This window comes from Polypterus senegalus, chromosome 9, assembly GCF_016835505.1.
Source record: "Polypterus senegalus isolate Bchr_013 chromosome 9, ASM1683550v1, whole genome shotgun sequence".
Classification (NCBI taxonomy): domain Eukaryota; kingdom Metazoa; phylum Chordata; class Cladistia; order Polypteriformes; family Polypteridae; genus Polypterus; species Polypterus senegalus.
Genome location: NC_053162.1, coordinates 1064687 through 1084237, shown reverse-complemented (window position 1 = coordinate 1084237; position 19551 = coordinate 1064687). Strand labels below are relative to the sequence as shown.

The following is a 19551-nucleotide window of genomic DNA, read 5'->3' as shown; positions in this document are numbered from 1 at the left end:
CTCCTGCTTGACTTGTCACACACACACACACACACAGCTTAACCCAGTGAAGAGTCACAGGGGGCGGAGTCAGCCCCAACACACCAATCAGACTGCAGGATTTTAAAATAACCAGAAGAAAAGCCACTGCGACATTGGGAGATCAAAGGCAGAGCCCACCAAGACAAACGTTGAGGTCAAATGATTGTTAGGGCAAAGACAAAAGATTTGATTTAGTGAGCTCAGAAGTGGAAGTGACCTTGTCATCCTGATGTGTCGCGATTGACAGCTCAAGACCTCAGAGGACACGCCCCTAACACCACAGGGGCAGTCAGGGGGCTCAAAATGGCACCATCGGTAAATAACCAAAATGGCGGCCAAAACAGCCTAAATAATATAAAAGTAAAAAAAACAAGCAATTGGAGTGCTAAACAACATAAAGAAAGAGAAGACAAGGTGAAGGCAGAAAGCGACCGCATCACAGGGGTGACATGGCTGGAGGGCGGGTCTCGCTTACTCGACAGGCCACACCCACACGGTGTAAACGCCCCTCGTCTGACTGGACGCTCATTTCTAGCCGACTCACGAGCAGATCGGCGCGTTTAGCATCCACATTTCGTGACGGCCTCTCTCTCTCCTCGGTGACATCACACGAGCCAAACTTGGACGGGACATTTGAGACGGGCGTCTTTAGCCATCGACGTACACGAGGAAGGAGATCTCCGTGTGCCTTATGAGGGACCTTAGAAGAAATGCGATAGAAATTTTAATAACCCTCAAGAGCAAAATAAAAAGAAATCCTCAATTTTTGTTGTCGGTGCAATGAAACATAAAAGAATAATCAGGCAGAACTACAGCGTTACAACTCTCGAGGGCGGCGAACGGCGGGCGCCACAGCATCAGCAGCGCTGCCTTCAAAGAGTATGGCACATCTGTTAGGCAGGCAGGCAGCCAGCCGGGGGGAGATGTTGGTGGTCCGAGGTGACGTCAGACAGAGGGGCTTTGTAAACGAGGGCCGAATACTCCGTCTTTTCAGGATTCTGCTGAACCAAATAGGCCTCCACAAGTTAAGCAAAAGTGCGCGAGTGGCCTGCGACGTACAGACTGATGCCAGGGCGCCCGTGCTCTCCGTGTGTTGAGGAATTCAAAATACGAAGGCGGTGGTGGTCACCTTCTGTTGGGACCAACGCAACACACAGGTGACCGGGGAGCTCGCGGTCCTGCTGGAGGACTCCCATCTTCTGGACCGCCCAGGGTGTGGATTGAGCCCACCTTCTGGACGGGCAGGTGGTCTCCACAAACACCTCGATGGGGAGCGGCCTGCAGGCTCTCCTCATTTTCACGATCTTATTGTTAACTCATTTGGTGTTCCTTTCGTCACTCAGGGTGCTGGGTGTCACGTGACGAGGGACAAAACAAATGGACACGAGTTTAGCACAAGGCTGAGAGCGAAGGGTCCGGCGATACTCCTTTACTGACAGCTGGATCTTCACTTCACGCTGCTAAGGCGCTATATCCTGTCAACATGACCTGCCTGTGGGTCTTCGTTTCTTCCAGTCGTTGCCCGCTGGTGTATTTTTGAGGCCAACATGCTAATCACACAAAGAGAAGAGAGATGCAGACGTGCAAAGTTAGCGCCACTCGCCTGCCTGCCTGCCCGTGAGGCACTTGACAACACCAAGCCATTGTGCTGCCCGCCACAAGTGGGCCCATAATGCACTGCAGAGCCGCCTTTGACGCGCCTGCCTGCCTTTCATGTTTCACAAGTGCATTTGCAGCCACCAAGGGCAACTTTTCAAAGTGGCTTCCTGGCAGGATTGGAAACTTTAGACAAGAGATGGCATTCATTTTACACGATCAAAGCCTTCGTTTCATGAATCGGGCAGATGAAGTCAGCAGGAGAAAATGAATTTTTCTGGCAAAATGTACCAAGGTAGTTGGAAAATTGACATTTAAAAACAAGTGGCTATTTGTTACGGGCTTTTACTACCAAGCGGGCAGCCTCGCCAAGCATTTAGGTGGGGCTTCATGCGGCGCCATCATTAGAATAAGTCGCAGGCCGAGCGGAGGGGCGGGAGACGGCTCAGCCATCCATCACGACACTGAGGCGGTAAACAAAGAGATTTGGGGGCTCCATCTTGTGAGAATGTTCAGGTGGGCTGCACTCGAAAACAATTTCATCTCAACAGAGTCGTGTTTGACGACAACGGGACATTCGCTTCAAACTGATGTGGCAGAGTGAGGCCATCTTGGGGACTTGATGCAAACAGGAGGTGGTCAGCAGGCCAGGTGGGCTGACTGAAGGCCCAGGAACCAGAGGGTTAAAAACACGAGTCCACAAACATGTCCCGAAAAATCCACAAACTTGGGCAAAGAGCCTGACTTAAATAGTGACGTCACATCACATGAGACCTGGGGGGGGGGCCTTGACCCCAACACCACCAAGCCACTGTGCTGCCAGCCACAAGTGGGCCAAAAAGGAACAAACAAAACATCAACATGTGAAAATCCAAAACACAAGCAACAAGCGAGGGGAGGCCATCCAGTCCATCGGGCCCGTTTGTTGCGTCCCACCGTCTCGTCCTGGTAGTTTGTTTCAGCGTCCCGCAACTCTCCTCCTGGCTGGTGTGGTGTGAAGCGTTGTACAGGGTGAGCCAAAATGAAGTACCCCATTTCTGAAGGTAGTGGGGTGGGGGGTCCTTTGATAGTCGGCCACATGCCAAACGTTGTCAAAGCGCTCTTCAAAAATGACGAGTCCATCATCACTACGCCCTTCAGCGCTCCTCCTGACGGCGACGTCCCAAATCAGAAAGCAATTCTAAACTTAGACAGACGGGTCCAACAACACCGAACAGGAAATCTCCAGGCCGCCCTCTAACTGAACGAATGAACGAACAAACGCCTGAAAACATCCAAGCTTTGATGGCGTCCATTTTGCAGTCTGCTAGACGTTCAGCTCGCGTCTGCCTTCGGCATTTCCAACGCGTCTTTGATTTTGCACGAGGACCTTAACTTCTGCCCACACAAAATGATGGCAGTGCAGGAACTCACTGGGAGAGACTGGCAGAGCCGTAGAGAGTTGTGCGCCAACTCTCTGCAAACCGTTCATCGAGATGCCATCGTCACGTGATGTCAGCGACGAGGCACATTTCCATTTGAATGGTTGCGTAAATAAGCAGAACTTTCGCTATTGGTCGTGAACTTCATCAGAGACCCCCGCACAGTGAGGACACGTGCTACAGTTTGGTGCAGAATTTGCCATTGTAGGTCCTTACTTTATTGGGGGGGGCACAACGGTCACCGTCACATTAAAATGGCAGAGGACTGGATGTGGTGGACGCCTGTGCAGAGATCCATGCAAGTTTTGTAGGAGTTGTTTCCGCGGATGCCGATCTCCCTGCGTGCCGATGTCGGGTGGCCTTCACGTTCGCCTGATCTCGCTCTGTGCGATTTCGATCTCAAGTCGAAGGACTACGCACACTGACCTCAAACCCTTGAAGCCCTCAAGGACGCCACTCACCACGAAATGGTCGAGCGAGTCACGCGAGCGTTCAGAAATCGTCTTGAGGAGCGTATCGCTAATGGCGGCCACCTCCCTGAAGACGTCATTTTAAAAACACAGCGAACAAACATTGTGCACCCTCTCTTTGTGTCGTAATGTCATTGATTGATCTCGTGGCGTTCATGTAGAATAAACGTTTGAAATGAAATGTGCTGACACCTCTTTATGGCTCACCCCGTTGTTACGTCTTTATCCGTAAGTCACGCCAAGCAAAAGCGTCCACTCAGGAGAACATCAATACTTTGATGTCTAAAGACCCCGTGCCACCCGCCGCAGTCTTTAGGTCTGACTTAGGAAATTAGGGCCTCCAACTGGAAGGCCACCTCACTGGAAAGCTTCGGTTTATCAAGGGGTCTTGGGTACAGTGGGTGGGACGGAGCATCAGACCAAACACAAACAAACAAACAAAGCGACTGCCAACTAGCTGGCTGGCATCAGCTCAAGCAAAGGTCTTGGGGGCAGGTATTGTGTGCCCCCCATTGGTCTGAAGAATCAGAGGCCATTCCGTAGCACTATGCCCTACTGGTGTAATGGTTTGGGTGGAGAATGGAGGCATTTGGTTGCTTTACCCCTCTCTCCCTCTCACACACACACACACACACCGACCACGGACTGAAAAGACCACCACAAGCTACAAACGAGACGTTTAAAGTGACTACAAGTCTGTGTGCCAGCACCTATCAGGGGGTATGGTCGCCCATATTCACTTGTACTTTGCTAATCGTTGTTCTTTTATGAACATCACCAGCAGCACTGGGGTGTCGGACCGTGTTGCCCATCATGGACGTAGTAAGAAGTGACCCCTTTTAGAGGCTAACTGAACAGATTACAACATGCAGGCTTTGGAGGCGACTCTGGCCTGAAGAAGTCAGCCAATAAAAGAAGTCAAATATTACCAATAATCCATCATTTAAAACCGTAACGTAACTCCTGCTTGGTGTAGAAGAGAAGGTGGGGAGACGTTAGAAAAGTCCAACACCTGATAAACAGCGGGGGTCCTTGAGACCCGAGACATTCTGACCGAGGCGACACAATCAGGAATACAAAAGGGGACAGGAGAGTAGCAGAGAACTCGACCAGGACAAACACCTAAGTGAACGTCCCCTCCATGTCCCCTGATGTCCTCGACTTCCTGATGATCTGCGTTACCAATACCTGGATGAGGTCCCCATGCCGTACACTAAACTCTTTCACTTCTCAGAGTCTGCCACCGCAGGGCACCTCCATAAGTCCCATGATGCTCTTGGCTGGTCTCCTCTGCGAGGCCCCCGGTGCTGCTATGTCTTTCTTGTACAGAGGTGGTCTTACCAGGCAGGGCATTAAACAGTCGACTTAACAAAATTGAACATCAGCTCAGAGGAACACCTCGACGTCAGAAGACACAAGGAACTCCGTACTGATTAGAGGGGCACAGTGTGTTCAGAAATCGCGGACCCTCCAGCACGGCATCAGTCCAGCCGCAGGGCTTTCGGACCACTGACGCCATTTCAGACGCCATTGCGTTTTATTTGCGAACACAGCAGTCACCGTGAAGAGGAAAAGGTGGGCTGAGAATCTGATCAAACGTGCCACTCTGAGCTTGCCTTAACCCTCATCACCATCGCCTCCTTTCTCTGGTTTTTATTTACTATGTTGAAATTTATTCTCATTTTGATTTTTTCCATTATTTTTGAATTTCATGGATTCATAGGATCAAATGGCGCTACTTTGAAATTTTCTGAGCTCTTCGGTTTATTTTTTAATGTTTTCTATTGAATTAAGAACAAACCGTCCTAATTAGGGGTCTTCATCAGAAATGGGACGATTTCACTCATGGGGTAGAAGTACATAATAAACAAGAAGAGGGGCTTTGAATATTTGAAATATTTAAGTGTGTGCTTCATATGTCTCAATTGTCATTTGTCAGCCTCCGATGGCAGTCTACCTGGGGGCCACTAAAGGACCAAAAATCCAAAAACCACCCCAGGTTCATAACCACAGACCTTTGAAATGCGTCCTCCTGAGTGCAGGGACCACCGTAAAGAATCAAATATCCAAAAATACAAATCGTAGTTGTGATCAGCGACACTCCACCTGCCTGCGTCACTCAAGTTTTGTGAAAAGGAGCGCCTTTGACCCCTCGTATCCCATTAGCGGGTGAACCCCTGAGGTCAGCCGATGAAAGACTTCTGATCATTTGTGACCTGCTGCTTTGCTCTTCTTTATCATCAGGGTGACTCTTCCTGTACCACCGTCTGGTTCAAAAAGGGCCTAAAATGAGGGCTACAGATTGAGGCGACATCAAAACGACTTGAATGTGGGGGTCTTCTTGTGACGGTGAGCCGGGAAAACCAAAAAACCCAGAAGAATTTCGAAAGAATTCTTAAGAACACAAATAAGTAAACGTTTGCTTCATTTTAGGGCCAGGGGTTTTGTGGTTCCTCTCTCCATTCAGTGACGTTAGGAGGGTCTCAGTTTTGTTTTTTCAGGGTGTAGGCCTTTATGAGTTTTTGGTTTTTCTGGACCCTGATGCTGTAGGTGAAGAGGAGACCCTGAATTGTCACTCGACTAGGAGAAAGTCGTGTCCAGTATGTCCAGTTGGGTGGAGGCCACCATCAGAGCGGACCTAATGAAATGTCAACAGCGCGTGACAAAAGTTACACTTAAAATAAGAAACAAAAGCTGAAAGACAAAATGAATGCGGGTGGGCACTCGCCTCAGCACCCTGTTATTACCGGAATTGTAATAAGCTGTCCTAGAAGATGTGACATGTGCTGCAGTGCTCGTCCTCAGGATCACCCAGCAGGGCAGTGCCCACCTCACAAGAGCACAACGGCAAGATGTAACGCGCAAAGAAAAAGGCACACTTACTGTGGAGGAATGACGAGGGTGGACGGCTGGACCTTCGGGCGACGTTTTGCTGAGGCCCCCATTTGATTGGCGGACCGCTTTAGGGACTGCTGGTTCAGTAGGCTGGATGCGAGGCCTGCATGGTACTGAAGCTGGAAGACAGAAAGAAGATCATCACAAATCCCGATAAGCACGGCTTCTTCGACATGCACACCCGTTGAGCGGCGGTCCCCCCCTGCCCGAGAGCGCTCCCATCACCCACATGGTCCTTCTGGTCGGCCCCCTTACAGTAGGGGGTGCCATCACAGAGACAATTCCCCATCTTGGGCCTGCCGACACATTGCCGTTTGCTGCCAGTCGTCTCGACGAGCTTCAGGGGACGGCGACCGAGCAGCGACTTCTACTCACCGATGTTTTTGGGCTCCGCTTTGCATTTCGGTTTAAACTTCTGAGAATTTCCTGCGCGCACACACACACACACACACACACACACACACACACACAGAGAGAGCTCAATCCCGGCAGAAATCGCCGCTCAGGTGAGCTCCAGTGACCAGTTCACCTCCCACCTGAACCTTGGTGCCTCGATTTCTACAAAAACAGCTCAGTTCGTAAGTCAAAGGCCAGGTGGGATGTGCTCACCACTGGGAAGCTGGGCACGGCGCAGACAAACAAAGGCTCCTGACAAGATAAGGGGGCTTCACACGGCCATCCACCACCAGAGTGACCAATCTGCCATTCCTGCCCGGGATGCCAATGCAAGAGCATGAAAACTGATGGCTGGCACAGGTGGCACTTGACTGTAAAACTGGCTTTACAACTTGCGTTCAGTTCGTAGGTCAGGGGTGTCGAGGGAGGGGTGGGGGTGACATGACAGGAGAGGCGTGCAAACAGACAGACAGACAGACAGGCACACGCAGAGCAGAAGTCAGCTTGAAAGTTGGCACCAGAGCAGCAGCTGCAGGCCTCACAGTAGCACTTAAGAGGTCAGCCGGAGGATAGTAAAGGACGCCCAGTGCCCGCTGAGCGGAGGACACGGCCTATCTTCTCTGTAGAGTCGGTGATCTGCTGTCATAAATGTGCTGCGCCTGGCATGAAAGCGAAGGGCCCTGGCACTCGGCTCGTTTTAATCCTAATTATCATCTAATTAGCGACTGATCAATAAAGTTAGCGAGCTCCCAGCATGCATGTGGCGCGCGGCCGACGTGATCGGATCCCGTAACCTGCTGCTGGTTTTGTTGCATTGTGTGGCGCTAAAAGGGGCACCTTCATTTCATGCGAGGACGTGACGGGAACGAGCAGAGGGGTGAAGGCGGGTCCACGCCAGGCCAACTTTGGCGTCCTAGAAGTCACCAGCTTATTGATCACACACTAATTACAAGGAGAAAAAAAAGGCTAAAGCGTCATTATTGGGCCGTTAATTACCGATCATCAGCATGCAGCGCCATTGCCTTCATCCGCCGAGTCCGTCTGTCGGCTGCAGCACAGAGAGGGCCCTTCAATTAGCGTTTAAACCAATTTGTGCCCGTTAATTACTATTAAATTATTCCACCTCTTCTGCTAATTAGCCCGCGTTCACGGCTATGGTGCGCTTTCAAACGCACGAGGAGCAGACGGCACGGCACTCCTCCGACTTCATCGGGCGGACCAAAGTCAGTGAGATAGCATTCAATTATTTTAATTAATCACAACTCCTTCAGCGCTAATGAGGCGACTTAGACGGCGGCCAGGAGTTGGAACTCTGGGATAGCGAGGAGGAGGACGAGGAGGAAGACAAAGCGACTGGCGGCGCCTCTCCGCTCTTCAACTCCAGGACGAGCTCACCGTCCGCGAGAGGACAGCGAGGAGCGGAGACGAGAAAAAAAAGACCACCCAGCTGACGGAGACGAGGTCACTTCAGACTCTCATGTTGTCATCATGTTGTCACCCGGTCATCTGGGGAGCCACAGGTCTCGAGTGGGGGACAAATTAGAAGGAGGACAAAAGGCAGACAGCAAAAGGACAAGACGAGACAAAACGAGGCAGAAGAGTAACAACCAATAGCAGCAGCGGGCCAGCAAGGGTCTGTAACTCTTCACGTGTGCCACAGGAACAGGGCAGCATGCCCAACACCTCGCCAGCTCCAGCTCAGATGGTCCCACTCTTCACTCCAACAGCACAGAAACGGGAGGAAGGAGCTCATCAGCCGAGCACATCGGGGGTCTTTGGTGACGTGCCATGAAGTTCGGGCTCTTGTGTGTCATGGCGCCCGACACAGGCCACATGTGGCAAGCTGGGCAGAGTTCACTGTACTCTCTCTTATATAGTGCCTTTCACATCTGTCTAAATGTGAAAACAAGCCCCTCATGTCACCAGAGTGTGACGCCTTTCAATCCATCTGTCTAGTGCGGCGTTTCTCAAACCTTTTTGGTGTTGTGACCGTCTCCCCCACCGCCCCCCCCATGGTAGCTTCTGCTCAATTGATGAATAAAGCACGATCTTCAATGCTGAGGGGGCATCGGGCTCACCCGTCAGAACGACGACCCACTTCCATTACTAACAACGCCAGCTCGTGACCTGATGGTGGCAGCACTGGCAGAGCGCACTCCTATCCATTCACTTACTTTAAGCAGTTCCCTTTATCTGCCCATCTTTATATAGCGCCTTTCTATCCATCCTCCTACGACACAGTGCCTCTCATGTGCAGACGTTTACCTGTCATATAGCGCCTTTTCCATCCAGTGTATCTGATAAAATGTACAAATGAGGGTCTTATGGCTTGGCACAGTTCCGACGGGTTGCATGTGTGAGTCTCTCTTTCTCTTTGTCCTCCACAGACTTGACAACTTGATGCCAACTACTACTGTTAGTCTATTATATAGTGCCTTTCACGCTATACACTCCTCATGGCACCACAGCACCAATTACAATGTCACTGCACTCTGCCCACGCCACAGTAACAACTATAAACCAACCAAAGAAAGATGGGCAGCGAATGCCAGGTGAGCGTCTGCCCCTCGTCACCACCGATGTCACCGCTAGACTCCCTGTGGGTCTGCTTCATTAAAGAGCCCCCAGGCCAGGCTTCACGCACACTAGCAGGCCTATCCAGGATGGGCAAACATCTGAATGCCTGTCGGTGCCCTCCATACCCACAGATGTTTTGTTTTTGACAGCCAGCCCACGGGCGGGCACAGGACGCTGCCAGCATAATCACCGGTGAGATCAAGCAGAGACAACAAGATGCAGCGCACTGTCCGAGGAGGAAAGGACGACATGATGACGTGATCTCCGTCGAGTGATTGCTTTTCTTAATTAGGCACGTGGTGCGGCAGATCAATCGCCAGTCTCGTAGAATGCCATCCTTAGAAAGTCAAAGCACAGAAAGAATAAGCTGATGAAAAAGAATAAAAAGCAGCGTGTTTGATCTGCATACTCATTCAGAGAGACGCCCGGCCAGGATGAGGGCTCACCAAGCGGTGCCCCCGACTCTCAAAGAGGACACAATGAGTGGCACCAGAGGGCGGTGATGCGTGGATTAGCATTGGCACAGGGCTGGGACAGTAATAACACCATAAACACATGGCGCCCACTGTTGGCCATAATGCCTTAATGACTAACATGGCACACCTCTGCTGCCCATCGGCCTCCTTGGCATAGCTCCACCCACTGCAGGCATCCCATAAGGCCACAGTAATCTTCTTGTCGTCAAGTCTGCTAAATCAGCTTCTCCTACAGTGTGCCAGCTGATGGGGTGGCATTTGTTTCTTTACTTTTTTATATAAAACTACTTGATGGAATAAAAATCACATTTCTCACTCTGTTCACTGTGACTTGGGTTCAGTTCATGGCGGAGTGGAGTCTGCGTCTCCTCCCAGTGTTCAGATCTCTGAGGATTAACTCCTCCATGTTTTGAACCCGCCATCTCCAAACGGGGGTCACAGACAGGCGGATCTCATCCACAAAGGACCGACTTTAGAAGGGATTCCAGTTCAACAGCTGGCGCTCGTCCACAGCCTCTCCTCCTGGGTGGGCTAAACCATCAACAGGGTCCTTAAAAGCTTGGATGGCCCTCAAGTCAACTCAATTACAGCTGGATGGGCCACAACTGGTCAGCTAAGAGGTCCTGTTCTCTTAACCAGGAGACAACAAAAGGGCGCAGCAGGTGGCTTCATGATTCATTCATTGTGTGCACCTGCACAATTGGCACTGCCCATTCTGGCCTAATGACTAGTCCCTGAATACACAAAACAGAAATGGTATTTTATCGGGGTGACGGCACATTCTAACACTCTGAGGCTGCTGCCAGTCAATTATATAAACCCGCCCAGCGTACTGCCACTCAAGTATCTAGCTACAGTCGACCCCGCCCAGTCCCATTTAAGTATGGAGCCCCGCCTCACCCTTGCCACACCCAGCAGTACGCAGGCATTAGCTACACTCAGCCCAGACAGCTGCCACTTAAACATCTAACTCCTCCCCAGACCACCAGGCACCGCTGCCACTCAAGTCACAGACACACAAAGGGTCTTCTTCACATTTTTCAAAGCTTTGCCCTTCCTCACTCAGTCACGTTGAATCTGTTGAAGGTGTAGCGCCTGCTGTCCTGTCACTTCAGTGTGCTGGCAGGACATCAGCAGGTCTGTCAGTGCCCCCCGTTGACAAGTGCTGCCTAATGCCACCCCTGGGAGAGAAGTGAGGCTCTGAGAGCCAAAGAGCAGGGCTAAGGGCACACGACGATGTCCTCTACCTACCAGCCAGTCAGCCAGCCAGCGTCTCAGCCCACTTCAGGACAGACCAGCGATGGCGTGTCCGTGCAGCTCCCAGTGGGAATGTCGATCACGTTTGATCGCCCAGTCAGGGCCGCGCTGTTCAACTGTTTCAGGCACTCGGTGTGCACCCCTTCTATTCTGTTCTCACGTCCCAACTCCAAACTGGCATCCCACCCAGGAGTGGCTCTTGCCTTGTTGGGATGGACTGAGCTCTCCACTACCTTAGGCAGGATGCTATAAACGCCAGGTCACATGCCAGCGGCCCACCCCTTAAGTTTCACTTCCCGCCACTTGACCCCCCTCATGTGGCAGTCATTCCAATTGAGGACCCCGCACTCCCACCCTCTTCTGGTGGCTTCAGCTTGATGCTCCACTTCAGGTCCCCACACTTAACAGGGTGTCATTTAATCGGGGCAAACCCAAAGTTCTCACAGAGTGCAACGCAAAGCTATGAGAAGACGAGCCAGCAGGAGGTGCCCTTCACCAGACGTCACTTTGTCATCACTCATCCTTTGAGCAGGACATCACGATCAACTTCCCGAAGTGGCCCATCGCTTGGTCTCTGCTATCTGAAGGGGCCGCCCGAGTGGGACACTGAATGCCAACACACCGTAAAGTTTTTATTCTTAGCTCTGCACTTCGTCGTCCCGTGTGCTTCTACGTTCGAATGTCAGAACGGCGGCGGCGGCGGGCACATCTGCACGTAAGGCCGTCTTCTCCGACAGCCAGCAGCATAAATCAAAGAGAAGGTTCCAGAATGACCACGAGTGAACAATGAGGCGGAGATCACAAAGCTGACATTTGGGCCGGAGCTCCTCGGGGACTGTGGGGGCTAATTCATTTTTAAATACCAGCCGGGGAGGCTCCGGGGGGTGGGTGCTTGGTATTTTCTGGGCCCGCGTCTCATAAATCAGGGCCGAGCGTGGCACGCAAATCTAATTTGAGTTTGAACAAGTTGCTGCTTGTTGTGATTGAACAAGCCGACGTGAAAATGTGACCAAAAAAGCTCCGACCCGAGCGGGAATTACAGCACCGTAGCCCCCCACCCCCTTCTTATTAACCGTGGCACAACACAACCTGCGCCACCCGCCTATAATTACTTTTCCTTGTCTGATGTTCCAGCGCCAGCCAAGCACGCGGACGACGGGTCTGGAGGTTCAAGCCGGGACTCCACACTTGAACGATGAGTCACGTTAAGGGGCCGACGCGGCGGAAATCAATTAAAGTCCCCCTGCTGCGCTCGCCGGCTCACCTGAGCCAACAAAACGAGCCATCTGTCAGCGCGCCCACAGGGGAACGCCACGCCGCCGTCACGCGGGCATCCTGTGAAAGAGTGGCAGCGGCTCTCCGACAAGAGAAAGCCCCTTCAGCGGCTGTGCCGTCACACGGCAGCAGAAAAAGAGGAGAAAACGAAGAGCGTCACGTAGGGTCGGGCAGACAGGAGGACTCGGCAGAGGGGGACGTCAGCTCATCGCTACGCTCCTGTGGGAGAAACTGGCTAAGCAGCTTCTGGCAGAGCCCGCTCACCCCACACTTTGTGCCCTTGGCCAAACCCTGGCAATAGCGCTGCGCTTCCCTGGCATCGCCGAAACGACTTTCACTTCCTCCATCATATCGAGTTCACTCGTCTTCACCAGAGGGCACAAGCGACCGGCCGAGGCGAGGAGCTCACTATGCCAGCCCTGCCAGCTGAAGACCCTCACCTACCTCAACAACTGTAAGATGTGGGCGGGTTCAATGGCTTACCCATGATGCTCAGCATTGAGTGTAGTGCACAAGCAGCCTGGGGCATCGGCGGGCATGACAGAGCTGGTGCTGCCCCATGTCACTTGTCACTGCTGCACAATGCCACTCTCACAATTTGTGTTCAACGGCGGGTGCTGCACTTGCAGAGTCGTGGGTAGCGAGCAGTGACCATAATGACAGGCTGCTACGGACCCTCGTCTTTCCAGTTTCTCTTGTCACCATGGGAAAGACGCCAGAAATATGGGGGGCCGGTGGGGTTATGGGAAGACACGAATCCCAAGGATGAAAGGCTTTGATCTTCTCATTGAACAATCCCACAGTTACAACGCCCATCTAACGATGGACTCGGACACTTTGTGTAAACTGGTGGTCCGTCATTGGGTATCTCAGGTCTTTTAAGCCACCGAGGAGCCCTGAGCATATCCTGACGAGAGACCGGGACGGGTCATGCCATCCTTGCCCTTTTTCTGCTGCCTCTGATGGCTTTCCACTGTGACGAGGCTGCAACGCCTCCATAGCCCACCTCCACGGGCACACAACGTGTCTGCCACCTTCACCCTCCAGCCCCAAGTACCCAGGGGGCTTCTTCCATCCTCTGCTGCCAGGCTACTGCAAGACCCAACATGACCACTGGCTAAATGAGACGACGTCAGGCCTTATGGTGGTCTCTGCAATGTTGAGTGAGACACCTTCAAATGCCAGTCAAGTTCGGACTTCTCTGAACAGCTCTGAAGCACTTGGTGGTGCCCTTTGGCACTACAGATGGGTTTCTATAGTTACCTTAAGCACCTGGTCATGGCACCACCACAGCAGGGACCCTCACCCAGTGGGTGTACCCAGGTGTCCCTCTTCTCTGGCACAAGGGGTATGTAGGGGAGTCAATCAAGGGATCGGACAGACTGGACAGGACGCCATCAAGATCTCGACGCTGAAGGGGATCGGCTTGCCACAGCCCCCACTGCCCTTGCCCACTTCACCCACGCGCCACGTTGTCACATTCCCAACACTTGACTTCCTCGCAGCTCCCTGACCCAGCGCTTGCCCTTCCTCTTGTATCAGTTGCCACCTGTCTTTGCCGTGGGCTCTGCCTGCCTGCCATGGTGGGCTGCTGGGAGGCACCCATGCCAAAAAAAAAAAGGACAGTGTGTCTGAAGTGAAGGAGTCAAGGACAGGACGAGACCCACAAGGCGGCATTTATGAGGTTTCACCTGTCATGGCAAACTTCTACTGCCATCAGGTGTCACCACTCCCTGTGACATGCAGCCAGTCCTCCTGCAATGCGATGCCACACAGGAAAGATCCTTTGATGTACACCCATGACAAACGGCCCTGAACGGGTGATGGCAGAATGTGAAATGCCAGTGGGGGGCTCACTTCAGGTTTTCTCCATCTGTCAAATCCTGGCAGGCTGCCCCCCACACATCAAACACTTCTGTCTGCCCACATCTTAAGAACCTTCACAGATTCAAACGGTTCTTCTACGAGGGAGCACACAACCCAGTAAGATGCCATTTTAGAACCAGGGTCTTCAAGAGAGTGTGGAGGTTCATCATTGGCGGCCGCCACACACGTGCTCAATGGGTGGGCACACTGGGACAGTCAGAAATCTGGAGAGTTCCAGTTCACGTGGAGCGTCACCAGTGTGCCGCCTCTGAAACCTCGTGCCATACGTCAGGACTTCAATGCTAGGTATGCTGACCTGGATGGGGGGCACCAAGGCTTTGGGACACGGGAGTCACTTAACTTTCAGCAGTGTGTTCAGGCATGAAGGCCAGTGGGCAATTAGAGAAAATGCCAGCAGCAAGGTAATGACAAAGCCAGCTGAGTGAACAGGATGGCAAGGCTCACACTGGAGATGGCATCCATCTAATGAATGGAACAGCACATCTATGGTCTGTCGAACACGGGTTCAAGGGCAGTTAACTGCGCGGTCAGAACATCTCCCACTTGATGGAGGGATGACGTTGATGGCACAGGTCACCGTGTCCTCCACAGACCCCAGATGCGAACGAGCGCCATAGCTGATGGCACCCCACTGTGGGTCCAGGGGGCTGTGGGTGTAAACACGATGGACTCACAGGGTCTCCATCAAACATGTGGCCGACCAGAAATCCGTCCATCCCAGGCTGAGTCTAAAGAGGATTCATATTAGGACAGCCATTCAGCACAGCAAGCTTGCCAGTACCAGCCTGGTAGCAATGATGCCAAGGGGGAAAAAAAAAAGACCTCTGCTGGGCTGGGTGAAGAAAGAGACAAGGAGGACTCGTTCACCCCGCTTACTCCATCAATGTCCACCATGGGACTCACTCTGCAAAAACACACGGACGGCCCTGACGGCTTATCTTAGCCCACTGCCCAGACGTGCCCGGGGGTTCATCAAAAGAGGACTTTCAGACCCAAACAGCGCCCAAGTGACTCACTCAGCGCCACCGGGCAGTGTGACTTAACTGGCACCCTTATGCTTGACAGTCTGGGGCCGAGTGAGAAACCACGGACAGCGTGCAGGTAGACCAATGGGTATTGGGCGGAGCCTAACTGGGAACCACACCGGTAAGGCGGAGCCTCCTTTCATTCAGGGACTGATCAGAGAGCAGAGCTAACGTGGAGCTGCTGGTGCTGGTGGAGGGTCTTCTGGAACATTCGGACCCTTCTCCGCCCTCTCAGTCAAAAAGTGGGTTGCAATGGACGAGGCTGCTTTTTTCACCACCCTGGAAGAAGGGGGCACTGGCAGGTAGTGAGCTATACAGATTATTATGAAGAGGCCTTGACAGTGTGACCTGCACGCTACCAGACCTGAGAGAGGCCGTCACACACACACACACACACACACATAAGCACGAGTTCCACCGCGCTCTGCACACGTGACATTGCAGCCAAGACGTGTCACTGGGCGAAGGAGAGCTCTCGTCCCCAACTCGAAGCCCGTCGTCCCTCAGCCCCGCGCTCGTGTGGGCGATCTGTCCGATATGCCAGTTCTGCTTAGCAGATGATCGGAGCCCATCACCAGCTGCTCGAGCGCCATCGCTGGAAAACACACACAGTGCAGTGTGCCGCTTCAATGGATCAGCCCCAAGGGCTGCAGCTGATGCCAAGGGAAGGTAGACTGGCACGAATGCCACATTACAACAAGGCCCAGTCCCGGGATGAAATGATCAGGCATTGGAAATCCCACCAAGGCCGGCCTCATTGGCTTTGATGAAAGGCGCTATATATGCTCACATAAGGCCGGCCGGCTCTGCCAGCCTCCTGCAGGTGCGTTCAATCAAGTGGCAGGGCAGCCGGTTTCTCAAAGAGGGAGGGAGTATGGGATGAACAAATCTACAGCGAGGGTCCGCCACACTCGTCTGGCGCGCTCCCAAGAGCCTGGCGTTTAGCAGACGGCAGGGCAGGATGAAGTGCTCACTGTCGGACTGGCGAGATAAGCCGCTATTTAGACGCTTCAGTGGTCTTTGTTAACACTCAGGGGCACAAAGCGGAACGCATTAATCAAATCGTTATCTCGCATTAAATGAGTCGTGCCGTATTGGCATGGGAGCCGAACGAGCCGAGGGGATAATTGACGATGATCAAGAGCTCACCGTGTCACTCCGTCAAGATAAGAAACACCGGCGAGGAGTGGGAGCCGTGCCAGTCGCCTTCAGGCCGACGTTAAGGCACAAGAGCAGCACCCCCTTTGGGGACAAACACGACATCCCACCCGGAACAAGTCCACTTCTGAATGCGCGAAGAGGCAGCTACACGTGATGAAGACGACGATTAGGAGAAACGTGAAGGAACCAACGAGAGTCAGGCGGGCAGTCAGAAAAGCTAGCGCAGAGGAGGGTGCCAGTTCACGTGGGGCACCACTACTGCTCCTCCTCAGTGCCCACTGCACCCTTAGGCTGACATGCTGACCTGGGCGGGGGGCACCAGAGCAGTCACTTAGCTACGCGCAGTGTGGATCAGGCCAATGAGAGGATATGCCAGCAGCGAGACGCCAGCAAAGCCAGCTGAGTGAACAGGATGGAGATGGCATCCATCTAGGGAAGGAAACACCACAGCGGGGGCCTGTCAAACACGGGTTCAAGGGCAGAAGTCCTGCACAAAATGAGGCCACTGATGGGCGTTAAATAGACCGACATGGGGACAAGCAGGTGGGCACCACAATGGCAGCAAATCTCACTTCACCAAAGAGAAAACCACCAGGTGATGGCAAAGACAAAGTTGGTGCTCATCCAAGACGGACGATGGGCGACTCGCGAATAACGCGTCCTTTCTGTGGATGACGACAACAAAAGTACAATCATACAATGATGATAATAATATTACTACGAGGTCTCACTCCGCCCCCTCCGGTGACGTCAACCCCACCCGCCGGTCGTCGTTTACATGTTTGTGACCTAAAGCTCGATGTCCCTACAAATCAACTCGAGGCGCTCAATCAGACCCCAGCCAACGTCGTGTGAAAGCCTGCTCTGCCACGCTCCATACTCCGCGCCAGGGGGGTAACGCAGGTGAGAGTGCAGGTAGATGGCAGCAGATGGGCGCGCGTCAGTCCGCACTTTCTTTTTCCATTTCATAACGTCATGGCGTCTCTTTCTGCTCCAGTCCAGGACTCCAGCCCACCCTCATTGGCTGCTGCTGCTGGTGTTCGTGTGGCCTGCCAATCACTTCATTTGCATAAAGCACACACTCCGCGTAGCGTAAGTTAACACGACTTCGGGAAATAGAAACCGGCTCAGGTAAAATAAAAACACGTGTTTGATCGTTTTACTCTTCTACAGCGTCACCAAATTTCAATCAAATCCGTCACAGCCTTCTTCAGATTTTGGGGTCTGTCACAAAACGTCCTCCTGGCGTAGATGTGCCATCCTTTTAACTGAATGGGAAATCCGGAGCGTGTCCACCTTTACTAAAGCAAAAGTTCACAATGAGGGCAGCAAAACCCCAAAGTGCGAGACGTTTATGAAATAAACAAATAAAATCCACACACGACGCGGCAGAGCCAGTGCAGCAGATCAAACAGTTACAGGTCACCTCCTAAGACTGCCGCTTGACCCTCCAGATGCCCGCCGCATCACCTCCCACGCCACAAGGAGGACTCGTCCACCACGGGACTCACTCGGCAAAAACACGCGGCCCTGACGGCCTGCCCCCCGCACTCGGCAAACACCAGGGTGGTCTGCAGGGGGCCTTCTCCGTCTCCCCTGTCACGCCACAGCAAACTGCAGCCCCCCCCCACCTCCTCTACTCAGGCCACAGGTGGTCCGATGTCGGCCTCCAGTGTGCGAATGAGGCAAATGACCGCCAGGCACACCTGCACGTGAATACCCACTAGCACCCTGGAGCCGCCTCACCACGCGATCGCCCACACCTCGCCCACTCGCCCCAGAGCTCCTCTCATTTGTTGATTCATTTATAACGGACCCTCTCTACCAAATACCTCCCCCCATAGTTGTGTGGGATGGCTCCACACTCACCAGTCAACCCTGGTCAACCGGTGGCCATGATGTGCGGCATAACCTTTGTTACAACAGACTTGAAGTGCACACCCTCAGCACAAGTGTGTGTGTGTGTCGGCGTGGCGGTGCCCACCCTAATAAGTGGAATGGCGGGAGTTTGTTGGGACGCCACTCGGTCATCATCCATAGCCAAGGTGACCAATCCCAATAAAGCCACCAAACCACACAGAGGAAGGGGGCCGTGTGTGCCCTTCAGACGGACAGAAAACAAATCCATCGACTTTCTGAGGACTTCCAGATGCCCGACGTCGTGATTTTGGTCTTCAAGGTCTAACATCGTGCCTTTCTGTCACTACTCTGCAGGGTCTCCCGTTCATGGCAAATGCCAGTCTATCTGGGCCGGTTATTGCTTGCCCCCAAAAGACTGGCAGCTAGCTGGCATCTCCCCTGGTCCAGCTGACACTCGTTACTCGTATTTGCATCGCCCTCAATAAAGGCAGCAGAGGAGAAGTTAGCGACATTCGAACAAAGATGACCTTTACTGAAAAGACAACCGATGGGCCTCGGGCGGCCTAACAATCTGCAGTCGCGCTGTCAAAGGAGAGCCGCCGAGAACTATGGAGATTTCAAAAGCCTCGACATCGGCGCCTCCTGCTGGGTTCATCCCGTCACTTCAGAGCTCTCCGAGGTCGGGGTGGGATGGCCGCGAGCGCCCGCCTGCATGCCAAGGTGACTTTCTCTCAAGTGGCGGGTGCTCTGTCTATCGGTCTGGCCGCTCACTCTATGTCACACGCACACAGGCCACGTGAGTGTCACTTGTCACTCATCTGGCCTTTTTCTAAACCCAGCAGATTCACATGCAGTCCGCCTTCGCTCTCCAATTCGTAAAACACGAGTTGCAGAAATGCTGAAAAACAGCAACACCACACCTGGTGTCACCGAAACACTCGATGTCTCCGCGAGGCGGGCCAAGTCATTCACCGGAGAGCCCACTGAGGAGGTCACAAACGAGGACGTGTCAGGTCTTCACCGCCCACGTGCCGGGCAGGCTGACCAAGATGGTGGACACGTCTCACACCAACCTGCAGTCCATAAACTTAAGAAAGAGAGAAGCTCAGCCATCTTCACTTTCCACAATCTGGTAGATGTGCAGTGCAGCCACCCAGGAAGTGAACCAAAGCGGGTGGGTGCCCACTTCCAGGAGCCCCCTGAATGAGATGTGCCTCGCCACACGACGTCGGGC

General features: G+C 53.0%; 1 protein-coding gene across 1 annotated transcript in view; it reads right to left on the bottom strand.

Moving 5' to 3' along the window:
• Window positions 1–19551, bottom strand: part of med27 (mediator complex subunit 27) — a 170669-nt gene that overhangs the window by 71784 nt on the left and 79334 nt on the right. Inside the window, exon 3 of the mRNA XM_039762576.1 lies at window positions 6392–6522. Coding sequence (XP_039618510.1) covers window positions 6392–6522 — 131 coding nt within the window. The remainder of the gene's footprint in view (window positions 1–6391; window positions 6523–19551) is intronic.